This window comes from Manacus candei, unplaced genomic scaffold, assembly GCF_025592945.1.
Source record: "Manacus candei isolate 608988 ecotype Guabito, Panama unplaced genomic scaffold, ASM2559294v1 h1tg000094l, whole genome shotgun sequence".
Taxonomy (NCBI): domain Eukaryota; kingdom Metazoa; phylum Chordata; class Aves; order Passeriformes; family Pipridae; genus Manacus; species Manacus candei.
The window spans coordinates 2,974,981-2,990,451 of record NW_026138142.1 but is presented as its reverse complement, the minus strand read 5'-3'; the positions used below and the strand labels follow the sequence as shown (position 1 = coordinate 2,990,451).

Below are 15,471 nucleotides of genomic sequence, written 5' to 3'. Positions count from 1 at the left end.
GGCAATAAAAACCAAACCCCACAAGGTTCACACTGCTGGGAAACACACTCATAGAGCTTATTAAGGAGCATCTCTCAGACCATTTGGGGCTTTACGACACGTGCTGTGTACAAATATTTTGCTAAAGTTAATTTTCTCTAGGTGTTTCAACCATTTCTGAATCCCCACTAGAATTTTGAGATGAATTTGAACCCAACCCAACTTCTTGATCAGCACTATCAAACCTAGCCCTGGAAAATTTGTTTGTTTTCTAGCAAAATCTGCAGTCATGGGACTGAATATTGCTTTATTAGCTCTGGGGCTGTGCTGCTCTGCGAAAAGGTTAATTAACTGAAGGTGTGTTTAAGTCTTAAGCTGTTCCAAAGTCTGATTTACAAACAATGCATTTTCTGTTCCATAGCAGAGCCCGGCTTAGCAGTGCCTTTCCCTCTTCCCATTCCTGCTGATAAAGCCACTCCTGGCATGGCAGAGGTTGGAGCTGCCCATGCCCAGTGGGCAGTTGTTTCTTCTATCTCAGCTGCATAAGATGGTTTCCACAAAAGGATGGGATGTATCCCTGCAGTTCAAAGTGTGGAGGTTTCAGCAGCTGCAGCCAGATTTTCTTCTGCCTGGCAGCCAGTGGAGGAGTTTTGATTCCCATTTCCCCAGTTCCTAGTCTTGCTTAGGTTGGTTTTCGGTGGGGCTGGACTGGAAGGGGGGACCAAACATTTCTGCACTGGCCATGAAACAATTAACTAAGTCTCTCTACAAAAGGTTGCTTGGAAATTTTTCCTCCTCCTATTTCTGGCCTTCCCACCGCCCTCCAGAATGGTACAATGCCAAGTGTCTGGGGCTGAGCCCAAGGAAAGCATGGCTGTTCCATCCTGTGCTTTCAAGCCTCTCCTTCCCAGCAAACACAGAGAACCCCCAGTGAGGAGGCAGGTGGCAGAGGGCTGGTAGCACAGAGGCACTGGGAGGAACGTGCCAGGCTTTCCTCAACAGCCAAGCATCCAAACTCTCCCTGGACTGCACAGATTTTGTAGAGCTCTCAGCCCTTCCGTGCATTCCCGCAGGGAAAGAGCAAAGCAGTGTGCCTGCTGGGAACCAGCCTCATGGAAAGGTGCAGTGGCTCCTAAGGGAATGGCTGCTCCTTCACCTGTGCTGAGGGAACAGGAGGGCTCTGAGGAAGAGGCAGCAGGTGACATGGTACAGGATCAGGAGGAGGAGAACCCTTGCTCCAAGCCCAGGGAGAACATGCTGTCTCAACGCTACCAATCTTCCCTGGTTTGCCAACGAAATCAAAGTCATGAGGTGACAAAATGGGTATTCATCCACTCTTTAGGATGCCACAGTCAGGAACTCACGGGAAATATGTTCAGGCAAATGTGGGGTTAGGATGAAGTGAACTTTCACAAAGTTTTTGCAGCATTTTTCTGGCTCTAATCCTCAGCTGTGTTCACCTTCTGTCTGTGTCAGCAGAAAGAGATATATGAGCTGCGAGTCCTGAGGTGCTTAACTGCTCATGTGCCAGGCTGTTCCCTCAGAAAATAAATACCACTCAAGAGGGGAAAAACTGGGAAAGCAAACCTGGAGGTCCACATGCCATTCCCTGTCCCACCAGATCCGTGGCAGACCCTTTACAGCAGTATTTTCAAAAGTGTTCAGAAATCTGGGTGACTGCTTCAAAACTACTGAATCATGAAAGATTTAGTGTTTGATTTTTGGCAGCACTTGGCAGAGACTCCCCCCCCCAGTGAAATATACAGGGAAATGAGATTTAAAGTGCTTTGAGATGAGGAATAAAATGGACATTGGCCTTAAAATGTCAACATCTCAGCATCTCTAAAACCTTGCACAGGTATGTAAAGACCGTAATTTATCAATATCAGTAAAGGGCTTCTGATATATTCAGAAAGGCAAACAAGAGAAGCATCACATTTTTTACTTTAAAGCTATTTAGTCTTAAAATTAATATTTCCTGGTTTTCCTAACAGTTATTCTTTAGCCTCCTTGGTGCCTTCACCTCTCCTGGCACTGCACCTGGCATCTGCTCAGCTGTGTCACCGAGCAGCAGGAGAAGCTTTTCAGGTTTTCTCTGGGAATCTCGCCTCATCAGCATGCTGCTCCCGGCAGACAGGCTTGTCTTCAGCTCCAAGACATGCATATTGATCAGTCATTTCCCTTTGTTACCTTGCATCCTGCCATCGATTTTAATTGTTCCCTACTGAAGAAGAGGAAGCATTCAGCGCACGCACAATTGCCAGCAATGGAATTTTGCTTTCTGCACCTTTTGCCAGGGGGTGCCTGCTCTAAGTCCTTTGGAGCTGTGGAGCTCTCTCTCTCTCAGCCAGCAGCAATCTGCACAAATTATGCAGCAGTCAACTTTTGTCTATTAAATCAATTTCTGATTCTCTGTGACAGCTTTCCCTGCTGCATGATTTCACACTTCAGTTTGTGAGGTGCCATGTGGGGTTTTTTTCTCCTTTTTTCGAAGGAGCAGTGCTGATAATCCATTTGCAGATACCTTACTCATGTAAGTTCCCCTTCCCTGCTGCTGGCCTCAAGGGACTTGAACAATTTCAAGTGACTCCTAGGAAGTCTCCTCTCCTGGTTCCTCATCAGCCCAGAGGGCTGATCCTGGGCTGTTCCCTAGAGCTTCCTCTGCTGCTGCTGAAGTGGAACAGCTTCTCCAACACAAAGCTGTAGCTTGGTCCTGTATCTAATAAAGAGATGAATCTTCCCATCCCCATGGTGCAGAATACCAAAGCTGGGAGCTGCTGTGATTCATTAATTCCTCTCCTTTTTCCTTCCAAAATATCTTCCTAGATTGTTCCCATCTTTTAAAAACATTCCTGCACTCTCAGAAGGCTTTCATTACAAATATTTCCTGAAGGCTCTGTATGGAAGGGCCTTGGTCCCCTCCAACTGTCTCTCTGATTCTAGGTTTTCCTTTAGATACACAAAAAGAATCCTATTTTTAGCAGCTAGCAGTCAATGGCAAAGGAATTCATGAGTAGGGAGGAAAGGATGTGAACTATCCAAATAGATTTTTTTTCAAAGGAGATCTCTTTACATTCCTATCACCACAGTAATAAGCCATGAGTCACTGTTACACTGAACTATTAGACTATTATTGTAAACTCATGTCATTAGAATCTGCTAATGTGAACCACAAACCTTGCCTGGCCTCTGCTTCTCTGGGTTCAAGAAGATATTGGCCATTTATAAGGATAAGAACAATATTCCCTCACAAATCTTATTCCCAGATGACAAGAATCAAATGAAATCTTATCCAATCCTATCTTTCTATTCCTAGGGTTTCTCTTCTCACTGCCTTTCAAGAGAATTCCTCTTGCTCCATTGTAATGTTACAAAAGGTGTTTTGTTTTATTTTATTTCTTCAAAGTTTGCCAGCTGTAAATGGGGTCCAAGCACTCCCAGCTGGCAGAGCATCCATGCTGTGCTGCACACCTGGGAACAGCAGTGTCTCCTCCAAAAACTGCTTTCTGTCCTCAGTCTTGACATGGCCAATCCTCAGAAGGAGATTGGAGTATCCAGAGACTTCTCTGCTTTAACAATAAGTGGCAAGGAGGGGATATTTTCCAAAGAGCTCTGTCAAGGGTTATGTCCAGACATGTCAAAATGGCTTTAAATACACAGGCAAAGCTTTAAATCATAGAACCAACAGTCCTTGGCCATCCTTCATCAGCTGCAGAAGAGTCAGCCCAGGGGTATCCATTTGTCCATCAGGCTCTGGATGCTTTCATCAGGCTTATTTTGCACTTTCAACAACAAGGAGAAAAGCTCTAAAATATGTTCTCATTCCCTGTCCTGCTCAGCTGCTTAGAAAGTGGTTTATGATGGAGATTTACTCTCCACAGAAAATGCCAGCGGGAAAACCTTTCTGCCCTCAGGAGCTGTGACATTCCCAGGGCAAAAAGAGGCACAAGCATGTGAAGTGTCTTTCACTGGCTTCTGTAAAGACAAAGAGGTATGGAGAAAGCATTAGTGTAAACCAGAGCAGAGGGCTGATTATTAAGCAAGCTGTGGTTCAGGTATGTGATAATCAAGATCTTGTTATAATTACTTCTCAAACCTAGCATCGATTTTATGTTAGATTTGAAGGAGGTAGCAAAGCTTTAATTTGTTACAGAGAGGGTTAACTGCCTTTCAATTTATATACTACAAAATCATAAACTTATGAGAAAAGAGTAAGAAAAAGAACCTTGTCTTAGTCAAAAACTCTTCACTTGTTTCCAGGAGCTTAAAAACTGGGTGATATTTTCAGTGGAGGAAGTAAGAGAACAGCACAGAGCTCCTGTTGAGAGGCAGGGTGATGGGATGAGAAGCGTGTTTGCAGAGCCAAAGCTGATTTCAGTAAACACCCTGTGAAAACCAGAATTCACCTGTTAAAACCGGGCCTTCAGCTACTTGACTTTAAAGTGACCTCAGAGCTGAACTTACAACGACTTAGCACACCTGGGTTCAGTGAAGGGGTGGAGATACAGAGTAACATACAGGATCCCTCAGGAAGGTGTGGTTTAGAGTGGCATTGCTTGTGTTTTGAAAATAACTACTATTAAAAGCTTGCTGTAGTTGGAGGGTTTTAAAGCACTGCTCCTCTGCTGCAGGGTTCTCGCTTAATTTCTCCAAACCCAAAGCGAATCTGCCAGGAGAAAGCCCTGGAGAACAAGTGCAGTGCCTGCCTTTGTTGACTGGAGAGGAAACTGCCTTGTATTTTGTGAAATAATCAGCTGCTGTTTGATAGAGTGAGGTCCCTTCAATAAACCTGGAAGTGTTTCCAGGAAGAAAGAACAGCAGGCAGATTTTGCAGCGGAACAGGGTCAGGCATTCTGCTCGCCTCCACGCGCTTGCCCGGCTCTGAGGGCAATAAAATGGGCATTGTTGGGTTCCCCTCAAACCAGGCCCGTGCCAGGCAGTTCCACAGGCACATTAACTGCCATTGTTTGCTCCAGCCGTGGGAGCCAATGCACAAGCACTCACAGAGGTCTGTGATGCCTTAAGGAGACTTTAACCAACAAGTGCTGTGGCCCCGAACAGCACCGAGCTGTGACAGCAAATGCCTCTGCATGGCCGTGCTGAAAGAGCAACTTCAACCCTAACAAGAAGAAAATTACATATCTGAGAGGCTACACAACTAGAAAGATGAAATCTGCAGGGCCTGGATACACGAACTGGAGTTTAAACTAGTTTTCTACAACCCAAGCGTGAATTAAGTTAGTTTATGTTCATCTTGTGATGATGATCATAGAATCGTAAAACAGTTTGGGTTGGAAGGGACATTTAAAGGCCATCTAGTCCAACCCCCCTGCAGTGAGAAGGGATATCTTCCACTAGACCAGGCTGCTCAGAGCCCTGTCCAACCGGGCCCTGAATGTTTCCAGGGGTGGAGCATCCACCACATTTCTGGGAAACCTGTGCCAGTGCCTCACCACCTTAATTATAAAGAACTTCTTTCTTATATCTGATTTAAATTGACTGTCCCTCAGACAGGCAATTCCCTGCTGCCTTTTGCAAGAGTCCCTGCTAAAAAGTTTGTCCCCATTTTTCTTATAGGCCCCCTTTAAGTACCAGAAGGCTGCAATAAGGTCTCCCTGGAGCCTCCCCTTCTCCAGCCTGAACGCCCCCAGCTCTCCCAGCCTGTCTCCAGAGCAGAGGGGCTCCAGCCCTTGGAGCATCTTCGTGGCTTCCTCTGGACTTGCTCCAACAGGTCCATGTCCTTCCTGTGCCGAGGATCCCAGAGCTGGAGGCAGCACTGCAGGTGGGGGCTGACAAGAGAGGAGTAGAGGGGCAGATTCACCTCCCTCGACCTGCTGATAAAATCCATAAACAATCAAGGACCCTTTCCTGGAACTAAAGGTAGTAATGTCTGTGTGCCAAGTATCACAGCCACCAATCTGTGCATTAAACATCAGCTTTACGACAGCCAAGATTCCATGGACGGAAAAACCAGGCAAAGAGCTGCACAGTGCCAGTAAGTTTCGTTGAAACAATAAGTAATTGGCCCAGAAAGGCAGGAAACCATGTGCCTTACGAGAAGGGGAGCATTTTGTGTGAGAGCATGTGCCGTGTGCCTGGTGTGCCAAGGCCATTCACAGTGGAACACGAGCCCCAGGACATCAGTGAAATGCAGGAGTCAGGAGAAAGCCTCTACTCTGCAGCCCAATCCATGGGAGGAGGGCACTGCCTGCCCTGATCCGTGATGTTTTACTGGAAGTCAAAAAAATCAGGAAACTCAGCTCTTGAGATTTTTTTTTCTCAGACTCCAGCCTTTCCACCTGAAAGACGTCTGGAGTTTTTCCACTTCTCGGTCTCCCCTAAAGCCCGGTCCAGGGAGGAGGTGGATACACCAGGAAACTGCTTTTCCACTTCAGATTTCAACTAAATTTCTCGTTATTCCAACAGAGCACTTGATTCAGCAGCACCACTTCACGGGCTCTTTATAAATAGAGGCATTGCCTCTGCCCTGAGGAGCTCACAGCCTACACAAGGCAGGCAAAATAAAGCAAATCGGGAAAAGTAGGATGAGCAGGAATGATGAAAGAGGAGAAAGTGGTGCTGGGAGGCCCGAAGTTGGCTAAGGAATAAAAGCTCTGTGGAGTCCAGCTCCACTTTTTCATCCGTCAACAGACTCAGGTTGGAACAACCCCCTGAATGAATGAAACAGCAACCTCTGACTTTTGAGGGACTAAAAATGCTGAGTTCGTTTAAAAAATAATACAAAATTTATGGGAGCTGTAGTCTGTGCAAATGAGAGATTTGGGTTAAAAATGTGGAAATGCATTTTTCATTGCAGAGCTGCAGAACTAAAATGCAGCACTCAACTCTCTGTGCTAGTGTAGCCACTGGTGGTCTTGTCAGTGCGCATTTTAAATTTTAATTCCAATCAAAGTCTGGGGTAATTCTTAAAGAACAAGGTTCATCGTGGACATAATCCTGCCGCAGTGGTCTAAAGAAACAGAGATTTAGCATTGCCTACAGGGGGAGGATTTTCTGCCCAAAATCAGAGAATCCAAAAGATGGTTCTTAATCTAAACCACTGTGGTAAAATTAACCTTATAAGTCTCTTTTTGTTGTTGATGTCTGGCTCAGATCCATTTCTAACATGCTGTTAGCTATCAGAAATATGAGAGTGGTTACCCGAGTGCGTGCTCTGGGGTAAAAGCTGTTTTTAATTGCTATATAAACTCCTTTTATAACATGGTTATAAGATCACAGAGATAGTTCTGAGCAGTAATTAAAGCATATTTAGCAAATACTAAAAATTGCTCAGCAGGGGAATGTTTAATGCACACAAGCAGGAAAACAAACAGGTTTTCAGTTGGAATTGCTTTATGACAGAGTTGTAGAGTGCCTGCACAGCAGTGAGTGAGATGGGGCTATGGGGCTTCTGTAGGACACAAAATAAGGGTATAGGAAGGAGTTGGTGTCCTGCATTAGTGCACAAGTGAAAACACTGTGGTCAGACCATGCCTTTGGCAGTGGCCCTCCACAAAGCCTGGTTCACCAGAGGCATCTCAGGAATTTGTCCTAATAGGCTAAAAATACATATAACTGATGTTCTTTGACTCGCAGAAGTGCCTGACATCAGGCCACACAGGAAGAACAGTGACCAACAGAGAAGAATGAAACCTGATACTGAGATTCCCAGTCGGTTCTCCTGATGGTTATTGCCGTGCCTGGTGACAGTGGGATACTGCTTTATCTCTTTTTATGTTGGGGGAAAAAAATAGATCTTCAACTTGCAAACATTTTAAATGTATATATGTAAGTGTGTGTATATCTATATATAAGTATATATAGATATGTATACACACACACACACATAGATCAGCCTTTGCGGGTCCATGGTGCCACTCAGCCTCGTATTCCTCACTCTTTTAATCCCAATTTGTTCTCCCCCAGTGACCACCAGATGTACTCCTGAATGCATCCAGACAACAAAGCTTCAGCTACGGAGCCATGAACCACACACAGGATGAGAGTGCTGGGCATCCCCACGAGCGTGTAGGGTCACATCCAAGAACGCTGGAATTGCAGCGTGGAGCAGGCAGAAGGATACACTGGAGAATAGAAGATGATATTGGCCTCCTTCTCGGAGGCAGCGAGAAGAGCGAACCTCTTGATCCGCCACACCCCGGGGATTATTTTTAAACACGGAATGCGCGCCTGGGCCGCGCTCCACCCCCACCCTCGGGCTCTGGATCCCCTCAGGGCAGGATCGGGCCCAGCCCCGACCCGAGGCCCCGCGGGCACAGGGACCCAGGAGACGGGCAGCACTTGATTGACAGCCGCTCCACCAATAGGAGCGGCGGATCCGGCAGCCGGCAGTCAATCACCGCCCGCACTGCGCCTTAAACCGCCAGCCCCTCCCGCCCCGTGCCTGAGGGAGGGGCCGCTGCGCGCCGCCGCCATCTTGTGTGTGGCATCCCCGCCCTTCCCTTCCTTAAGGACTCCTCCTCCGCCCTTCGCTTTCCACACCCCCCGCTCCTCTCACTCGCTCGTCCCAAGAGGGCGGTGGTGGCGAACCGAGCAAACCGTGGCGTAGCCGCGGTCGTGGCGGCGGGCGGGTGGGTGGAGGGTCGTTGAGCCACGCTCAAGATGGCGGCGGGCGGCGCCCCGGCCGCGGCGGGCGGGGCGCGCGCGGGTGACGCGCGGCGCTCCGGGCATGGGCAGGTGGAGGCGGCGGCGGCGGCGGCCGGAGTCGGGCCGGTGGTAGCGGCGGGAGAGGAGGAGGAGGAGGAGGAGGGGGCTCGGCCGGACTTCGGCCGGGGTTCGGAGAGGTAGCCGGGGCATCCGCGGCGCCTCCTCTCCGCTCCCTCACCCCTCGGAGTCGCTCCCCTTCGCGGCGCGGAGGGCGGCGGGCGCGGCGCGGCCATGGCCGAGGAGCCCAGCGCGCTGCCCTGGTCCATCAATAAAGATGACTACGAGCTGCAGGAGGTCATCGGTGAGCGGCCGTGGGGGGGGGTTGAGGGGGTGCGCGCAGCCCCTCGCTGAGGGGATGGGGTGTGTGGGTCTCCGCTGAGGGAAGGGGGGTGGTCAGAACCCCCTGAGCTCAAGGGGGGTCCTGTCACACACCCCCCGCCCGGGAGTGGGACTGGGTGACCCTCCTCTCAGCTGTAAGAGGGTGGGAGGGGGGGTCTGTCTCCCCTGCCCCGAGGGGTCTGGGGGACCCCTGTGCTGAGGGCGGGGTCCTGTCACACACCCCCCGCCCAGGAGTGGGACTGGATGACCCCCCCTTCCCCTCAGCCAGGGTTCGAGGGGTCTGTCCCCCCCCCCCCCCAAGGGGTGTGAGGATCTGGGGTACCCCTCAGCTGAGGGGGGTCCCTGTTGCACACCCAGCAAGGAGCGGGGCTGTGTGACCCCCCGCTTCAGCCACGGGAGGGTGTGAGAGGGTCCGTCGTCCTGCCCTGAGGGGTGCGAGGGTCCGGGGGTCCCCTCTGCTGCCCTTCCTGACGTGTGTGAGGGACCCTCGCAGGGGAATGCGGGTCTGCCCCGTCCCCAGCAGAGGGTTGGGCTGGTCTCAGGGACACCCCCCGTCAGGGGGTTAACCCCTGATCTCTGCCCCCCCCTCTGTGCGGGGTGTGCGTGTCATCCTGCCGGGGGAGCGGGACGGGGTCCGTGCTGGGGGGCTCTGCTCCCCACCACGGCGTGGTTTGGGAGGTGCTGGGTGTGAGGGGGTCAGCAGGAGGGAACTCCGCAGCTTAGCCCCGATCATTTTGGGGCGGTCACACCTCTCTCAGCGCTTTCAGAGCCCCGCGTTGCATTGGTCCCTGCGTGGAGGGTTTGGTAGAGCCGCCGAACGAGCCTTTTATCCTGGGATTTTGCTGCTGCTGTGCGTTTTCATTCATTGTCCTCACAGCTCGAGGCCCCAGCCCTTGCTCTCTCCATTAAATGATTTTTTTTTTTTCTTTTGCTCCTTCCTCACTCTCTCTTCACTTTAAACTGCCCAGTTACCAAAGGCCTCCCGCTGTACTGATTTATTGGCTGTCTCGACCATTTCGTTGGGGTGTGTGTGAGGGATATATTGCTCTGGGGCGAGTGTGTGACACATCAGAGGTGGTGCCACAGGTGACTCTAAGGTCAGTGCCTCCCGTCTCGCTTTCCGGAGGCGCGAAATAAAGTAGGAGGTGGCAGGGCAGGCTCCTGGCCAAAGGCTTTTAGGAAGGAGGTTAATTTTTGGGGTAATCTCTCTGAGAGTGCTTTTATTTGAAGTTTCTAAATGACGTAGCACTGTCATGCCCAGGCTTTCCATCTCTGCCTCGTGGGGAGGCTTGTTTTCTGTTAAGGAAGGTGGGAGAGTTTGTGAGAATGCTGTTTTAAGAGATTAAATACTTGGCATTGTTTAAAAGTAGGAAGGAACTAAAGCTGTGGAGGGGGGGAAATCCTTCTGGAAATCCCTGTTGCTCTGTGGGATCAGGCTTTGTCCTCTCCCTTTGCTTAGGGGGAGCAGCAGTACTTTAGGAAAGAGACAAACTCTCTGTAAAGAGAGGGAAGGTGTAATCCTACAAACCAACCCTTTAAACCTTCTCTGGAAAATGTGCCCTGGGGAGGAATATGTTCAGCCTCTTTGGGGAGCAGGAGATACATGAGGATCAGGAGATACAGGTGTGAGGAGGAAGGGGCATTTACCCATTTCCTGGGGAAAGAGAACTGGATTTGTCTGTGTAAGAAATACTTCCTTTTCTTTTGAGAGCCTGCAAAGGGTTACTGTGGTGGCACAAAGCGAGGATTTGGACCTGAGTATCCAAGGATAGGAGCGAATGGACAATCTGCCTCTTTGTAGCTGGCGAGCAGGGTGGGATGGGAACAAAAGGGAATGTAAATACACTTCTGCTCTTGGGAGAACTTGTGGCTTGAGACGCAAGTCCCACCTCAGAGCATTAGGAGTAGCACAGAGATGTGTTGTCTCACATTAACTGACAGAACTTGGGGAGGAATCAGTAAAAAGTACTTAATTTCTTCCATATCTTCTCTCTGTCCCTCTGCAAACCGAGTTTCTGGATGTCGCCTGCTCACTCAGGGGTTGTGTTGGCATTCTGGCCCGTGATGGAGTGTACACTGAGATGTGTATATTGCAAACATATGGTTTCTCTTTTTAACTTTCCTGTCCCCCGCCCCCCCTTTACTCATTTCAAACACTGGTGTGTCTGCCAGTGGCCTGGATGGAGATGTGACGCAAGTTTCCTAGCACGTATATGATTTGTGGGACAAAATGTCACTGTGTTAACTGAGCTGGACTGCCTTGCCTCCTGCTTCATGTCTCCTGTAAACCTCAAGGGGGTTTTTGGTGGGTTGCCCTTTTTTTTTTTTTTTTTTTTTTTTTGAGCTCTCTTTACTAACGTAGAGCTGCAAAGGTCTTTCAGCACAGAACAAAGAGGCGTCCTGGTGTGGAAGGAGATGAACCTTGCACCGGTGCTTTTAAAGGATTTAACTTCTTTCCTGATGGAAAAAAAAAACCCCACTACTCTTAAAATTTAGAATAAATTTTGAGATTACCAGCTCAACTATTTTTCCACATTGGAATTCAGGAAATCCATGTGTAGTCTAATTCCTTAACTTGTGCTGGTTTTGCCTGAAAATTGCCATATGCGGCTTTTATTGGATGTGGATGGTTCCATACTGTTTTGGTGCAGGAATTAAAGGTGCAAGTTTTCTATCTGCAGAGAGAACTTCTGCTGTAAAACTGCCCTCCTGAATCTGGCTAATACTATAAAAAAAGGGATTACTCAGCACTGGGGATGACTCATGCCATTATAAAGGTATGGATTAATATCTGTTGATTATGCCTGGTTAGTGTTAATAACTGCTGAGTGGCTTCCTTAGGCTTAAATAACTTCTAGTACATTGAATAAAGGAACCTTGATCAGGATGAGAACCTGACTTCAAGTTAAAAAAGGATAAAGTGGAGCTGGGGTAGAGGAAACAATTTATAAAGCGTTTCAGTGACATGTCCCCTCAGAGTAGCCATAATTTTGCAGGTGAATAAGGCCTCTGGAGATACTCAAATTTTCATCTAAAAAGCAGAATGTAGTCTGTACTGTGCTGGTGGTTGTGAAGGTGGTCAGTCTTCTGAGCGTGGATTGCATATAAATCACTGCAGTCTTCTTTTTGAAGCCTGAAAAAAATTCGACCCCATGCTGCTTGTGCTGATCAGATACTCACACACGTGGGTTCCCTGGATCTCACAATTCCTGTTGGAAATGCTGGTAGCAGTAGTGAAGTTGGTTGAAACTGGGTCATTCTCGTTTTGCTACTTTTTTGGAAAGATGAGAGCTGTGCTGGCTGTGGCTGTTTGATTTAGGAGCATCCCCTCTGCTGCAAACAGCCTGTGCCAGAAGCAGGAGATAAATTAGTGGTGGGAGTGCTCCCGTGCTCTGTTCCTGTGCCCTCTCTCCCCTGACAGATTCCTTCACAGCGAGATGAGGACAGCGCAGGCTACATGAACAGATGTGGTGGGAGTTTCTTATCCCCTCAGAAATCAAACCTAAATTGAAAATTGAAGTCACCATTTACAGGATGATTAGGATTTTTAATGACTGCAGTTTCTGTAGCTTTGGAGTCAGGCTTTGCCAGTGAACACGTTGATCTTTTGGGGTTGAATATTTAGGTTTCTAGCCACATTCTTCCCAAGCTCTGCATGCGAGCAATATGTGGCCTGTGTGGGAGAAATTTTCTTTTGCAGGTACAGAGGAAATTCTTAGAATTAAAATTTCCACTTCCCCAAATTTCGTCAAAATATCTGTGGTCACCCTTCTGGTGCTTGTGTAGTTGTCTCACACACTGAGAAAGCACTACCATTGAAAAAGAGCAGCCTGTAGGTGCTCACCAGGTACAACAGGAGTCTTTGGATGTAAAAAACATACTGGAATGGGAGGCTCTTGTCCAATGATAACTTTTTAGGTTTCTTTTTGGAGCATGGTGTTGGTTGCTACCTGTGGTGCCCGTGTGCTGGCTGCACCCAGTTTCACACGCCTGACTATTTAAAACCCATTCAAGAAAAATGTTACCCTCTATAAAATATAACTGCCTGAGCTCTAAATGGAGTGTTTAGGCTTCAGTCTTGGTGCCATATGTTTTGTTTTAGCATTTCCTCACGGATTCCCACTCCTCCCCCCTAGCTTAGCTGAGCAAAATTGATTCCTACACCATATTCCCAGTATTCAGGCTGCTTAATTCATTTAAAGACTTGCTTTTTGTGCTCGTTTTTCCACTTAAAGTTGGTAGAGAATCCTTTGTTGTTTTGTATTATGTTAAAGCTTATATAAAATTAACTTTGGGCAAATGTAGATATGTTAAAAAAAGTGTGAGTGGTCATTCATAGTATATGATCTGCTTGGGCACTGACATGGGAGATGCTCAGTACCAGTTTCTCAGCTGCTTGAGTATTGACAAATATACCTTGAGTGTTCCTGAGTGTGACAGAATAGCCAGGCTACTCCTCTATCCAGGCTACCTTTCCTTTGGATACTTGGCACATCTCATTCCTGTAAGACCTTTGATACTGTCGCCCTACTAGAACAAGGTTGAAGTGAGTCACTTTTCACCTCTGGGGAGGTGGAAGAAAAGGTGTGTGTGTGTCTTTGTTTAGTGCTTTTGTTGTTTGTGCCCTGATAGGAAGAAGGATAAAATGCACAAAGCAGCGGAGTGAGGACTTAGAAAACCAAGCAGTGGTGAAGGAGGCTGGCTGGGGAGAATACATCCTTGTTAGCCTTGCCTGCTGCTTTGAGGGGAGAGCAGAGACAGATCCCACTGCTTTCAGCTATTCTGGGATATTAAGGAAAAAATCAACATGTGGGATGTTTCATGTGGAAGTAGCTCACACTTTCCTGTGACTGGTTTCTCTGTAGCAGTTGCATCCAGTACTGTTATGTACCTGTACTGATTAACGTTTAACACTTTCATTTCTCAATAATCTCATTTAAATAGGTTCAATTTAATTCAAATCTCTTGGCTGGTGCTTGGATGTTTTGCTGTGCTGTGCTCCTGAGCACACCTGAGGGGTGGATGTGCTGGCTGACAAATGCACGCCTGGGAGGCTTCTTCCTTCTGCAGCTGATGAAATCTTGAGGAGAACCAGCTCTTCCCCAGAATGTTTGTCTGTTTAAACTTGGCAGCACCTCTCTTCTTTCCAAGTGTTAGCAGCTTGCCCACCAAGCCAGTGTCTAGAGATGTAATCTTTTAATAAAAGTTGGAGCTCTCCAAAGTGATGGCAATAACAGTGGGTCTTATTGCTAATTGCGTTAGTGAGTTGCGAAAAACTACGTCTTGGTCGAATTTTCTTGGAAGATTTCCCCAGAAATGCACGATATCCGTCGTAAATCTCCGCAGCAGTAAATTTAGCTGTGGACATGCTAATGGAGTGCTTGTAAACTCGGTGTTATTAAACTTTCTTAATAGGGAGAGACAGACTTGAGGGCTTTGTGGGTGTAGAAGAATAGCTGTTGGAGCAGTGGAATTTGGCATTGCAAAATCTTTGAAATATCAGGATGCCGGGACTTTCCAGATGAGTTGAGCCTATTATCCTGTGCTCTCTTTAGAATCAAACAACTGAGACGCAGATACGAAGAACTTGGCTCTCAAAGTTGCTGCAGTTTCCTGTGAGTTCACCTAAGGGAGTTCAGCCTTGACATTTCTAAAAAGCACGTGAAACTCTGTCTCTCTTCCTGGCAGCCACACGGGAAAGTCTCGGAGACAGGGTTAGGTCCCTGGCTGACAGGCAGTCCCGGCTCTTTATCAGAAGGTCATCATCTCTCTTGGTGTGCGAGAAGGGATGTGGTGCCTCTGGTATGCAAAATAATGCATATGCTAATGAAGGGAGCTGGGCTAAGAGCAAAATCACACTTGTCTGACTTGAGTAAGACAAGATCACTTCAACAAATGGTGTAACTACAGCTAAATGACAGCAGGGGTACAGGTACCTGTCTGGGTCTGTGGTACTGCTTCAGCCTCTCTCATGTTCCTCTCGTGCATGAACATAAGCGAAGGGGCTGACCTTAGTGTGGGATTCTGCCAGCTGTAAGTTTGATCCCTCAGGTTGTCTGAGAGTGTTGTTTGCCTTGAAACTCTGCTCACGTGTGGGGTTCTCATGGTGATCATCACAGCCTGCATATTGCTTGGTTTTAACTGTATTAGGTGGCCCTGTCACACAGTGCAAGAGGTAGGGATTTGTGGTGATCCAGGTGCAAAAATTAAAAATCCAGTGTTTCTTTTCACCACTACTCCACAGCAATGTTTTTTTTTTTTTCAGGGTCCTTTCACCACTTCCCAAGGTTCTTAAAGATTGTTGTTTCCTGATGTGCATCACCTCACGCAGAATTTTTGCTTAACACAGATTTTCTCGTCATTATGAGAAATTCCATCCTGGAAAAAATACTTGGTTATGTGTAAATTTTTACCAAATGAGAGTCTAATGTGCCTTGCAATGATTTCTGAGGCTTCTTTGGTTCTGCACTCTGTGAAGTCTGCAGG

At 47.8% G+C, this 15,471-nt stretch overlaps 1 protein-coding gene across 1 annotated transcript in view; it reads left to right on the top strand.

The window, feature by feature from the left end:
* The first annotated feature begins 8,694 nt into the window (after positions 1-8,694).
* Positions 8,695-15,471, top strand: part of OXSR1 (oxidative stress responsive kinase 1) — a 92,205-nt gene continuing 85,428 nt past the window's right edge. Inside the window, exon 1 of the mRNA XM_051768367.1 lies at positions 8,695-8,947. Within this exon, the coding sequence (XP_051624327.1) occupies positions 8,878-8,947 (70 nt within the window). The 5' untranslated portion in view covers positions 8,695-8,877. The remainder of the gene's footprint in view (positions 8,948-15,471) is intronic.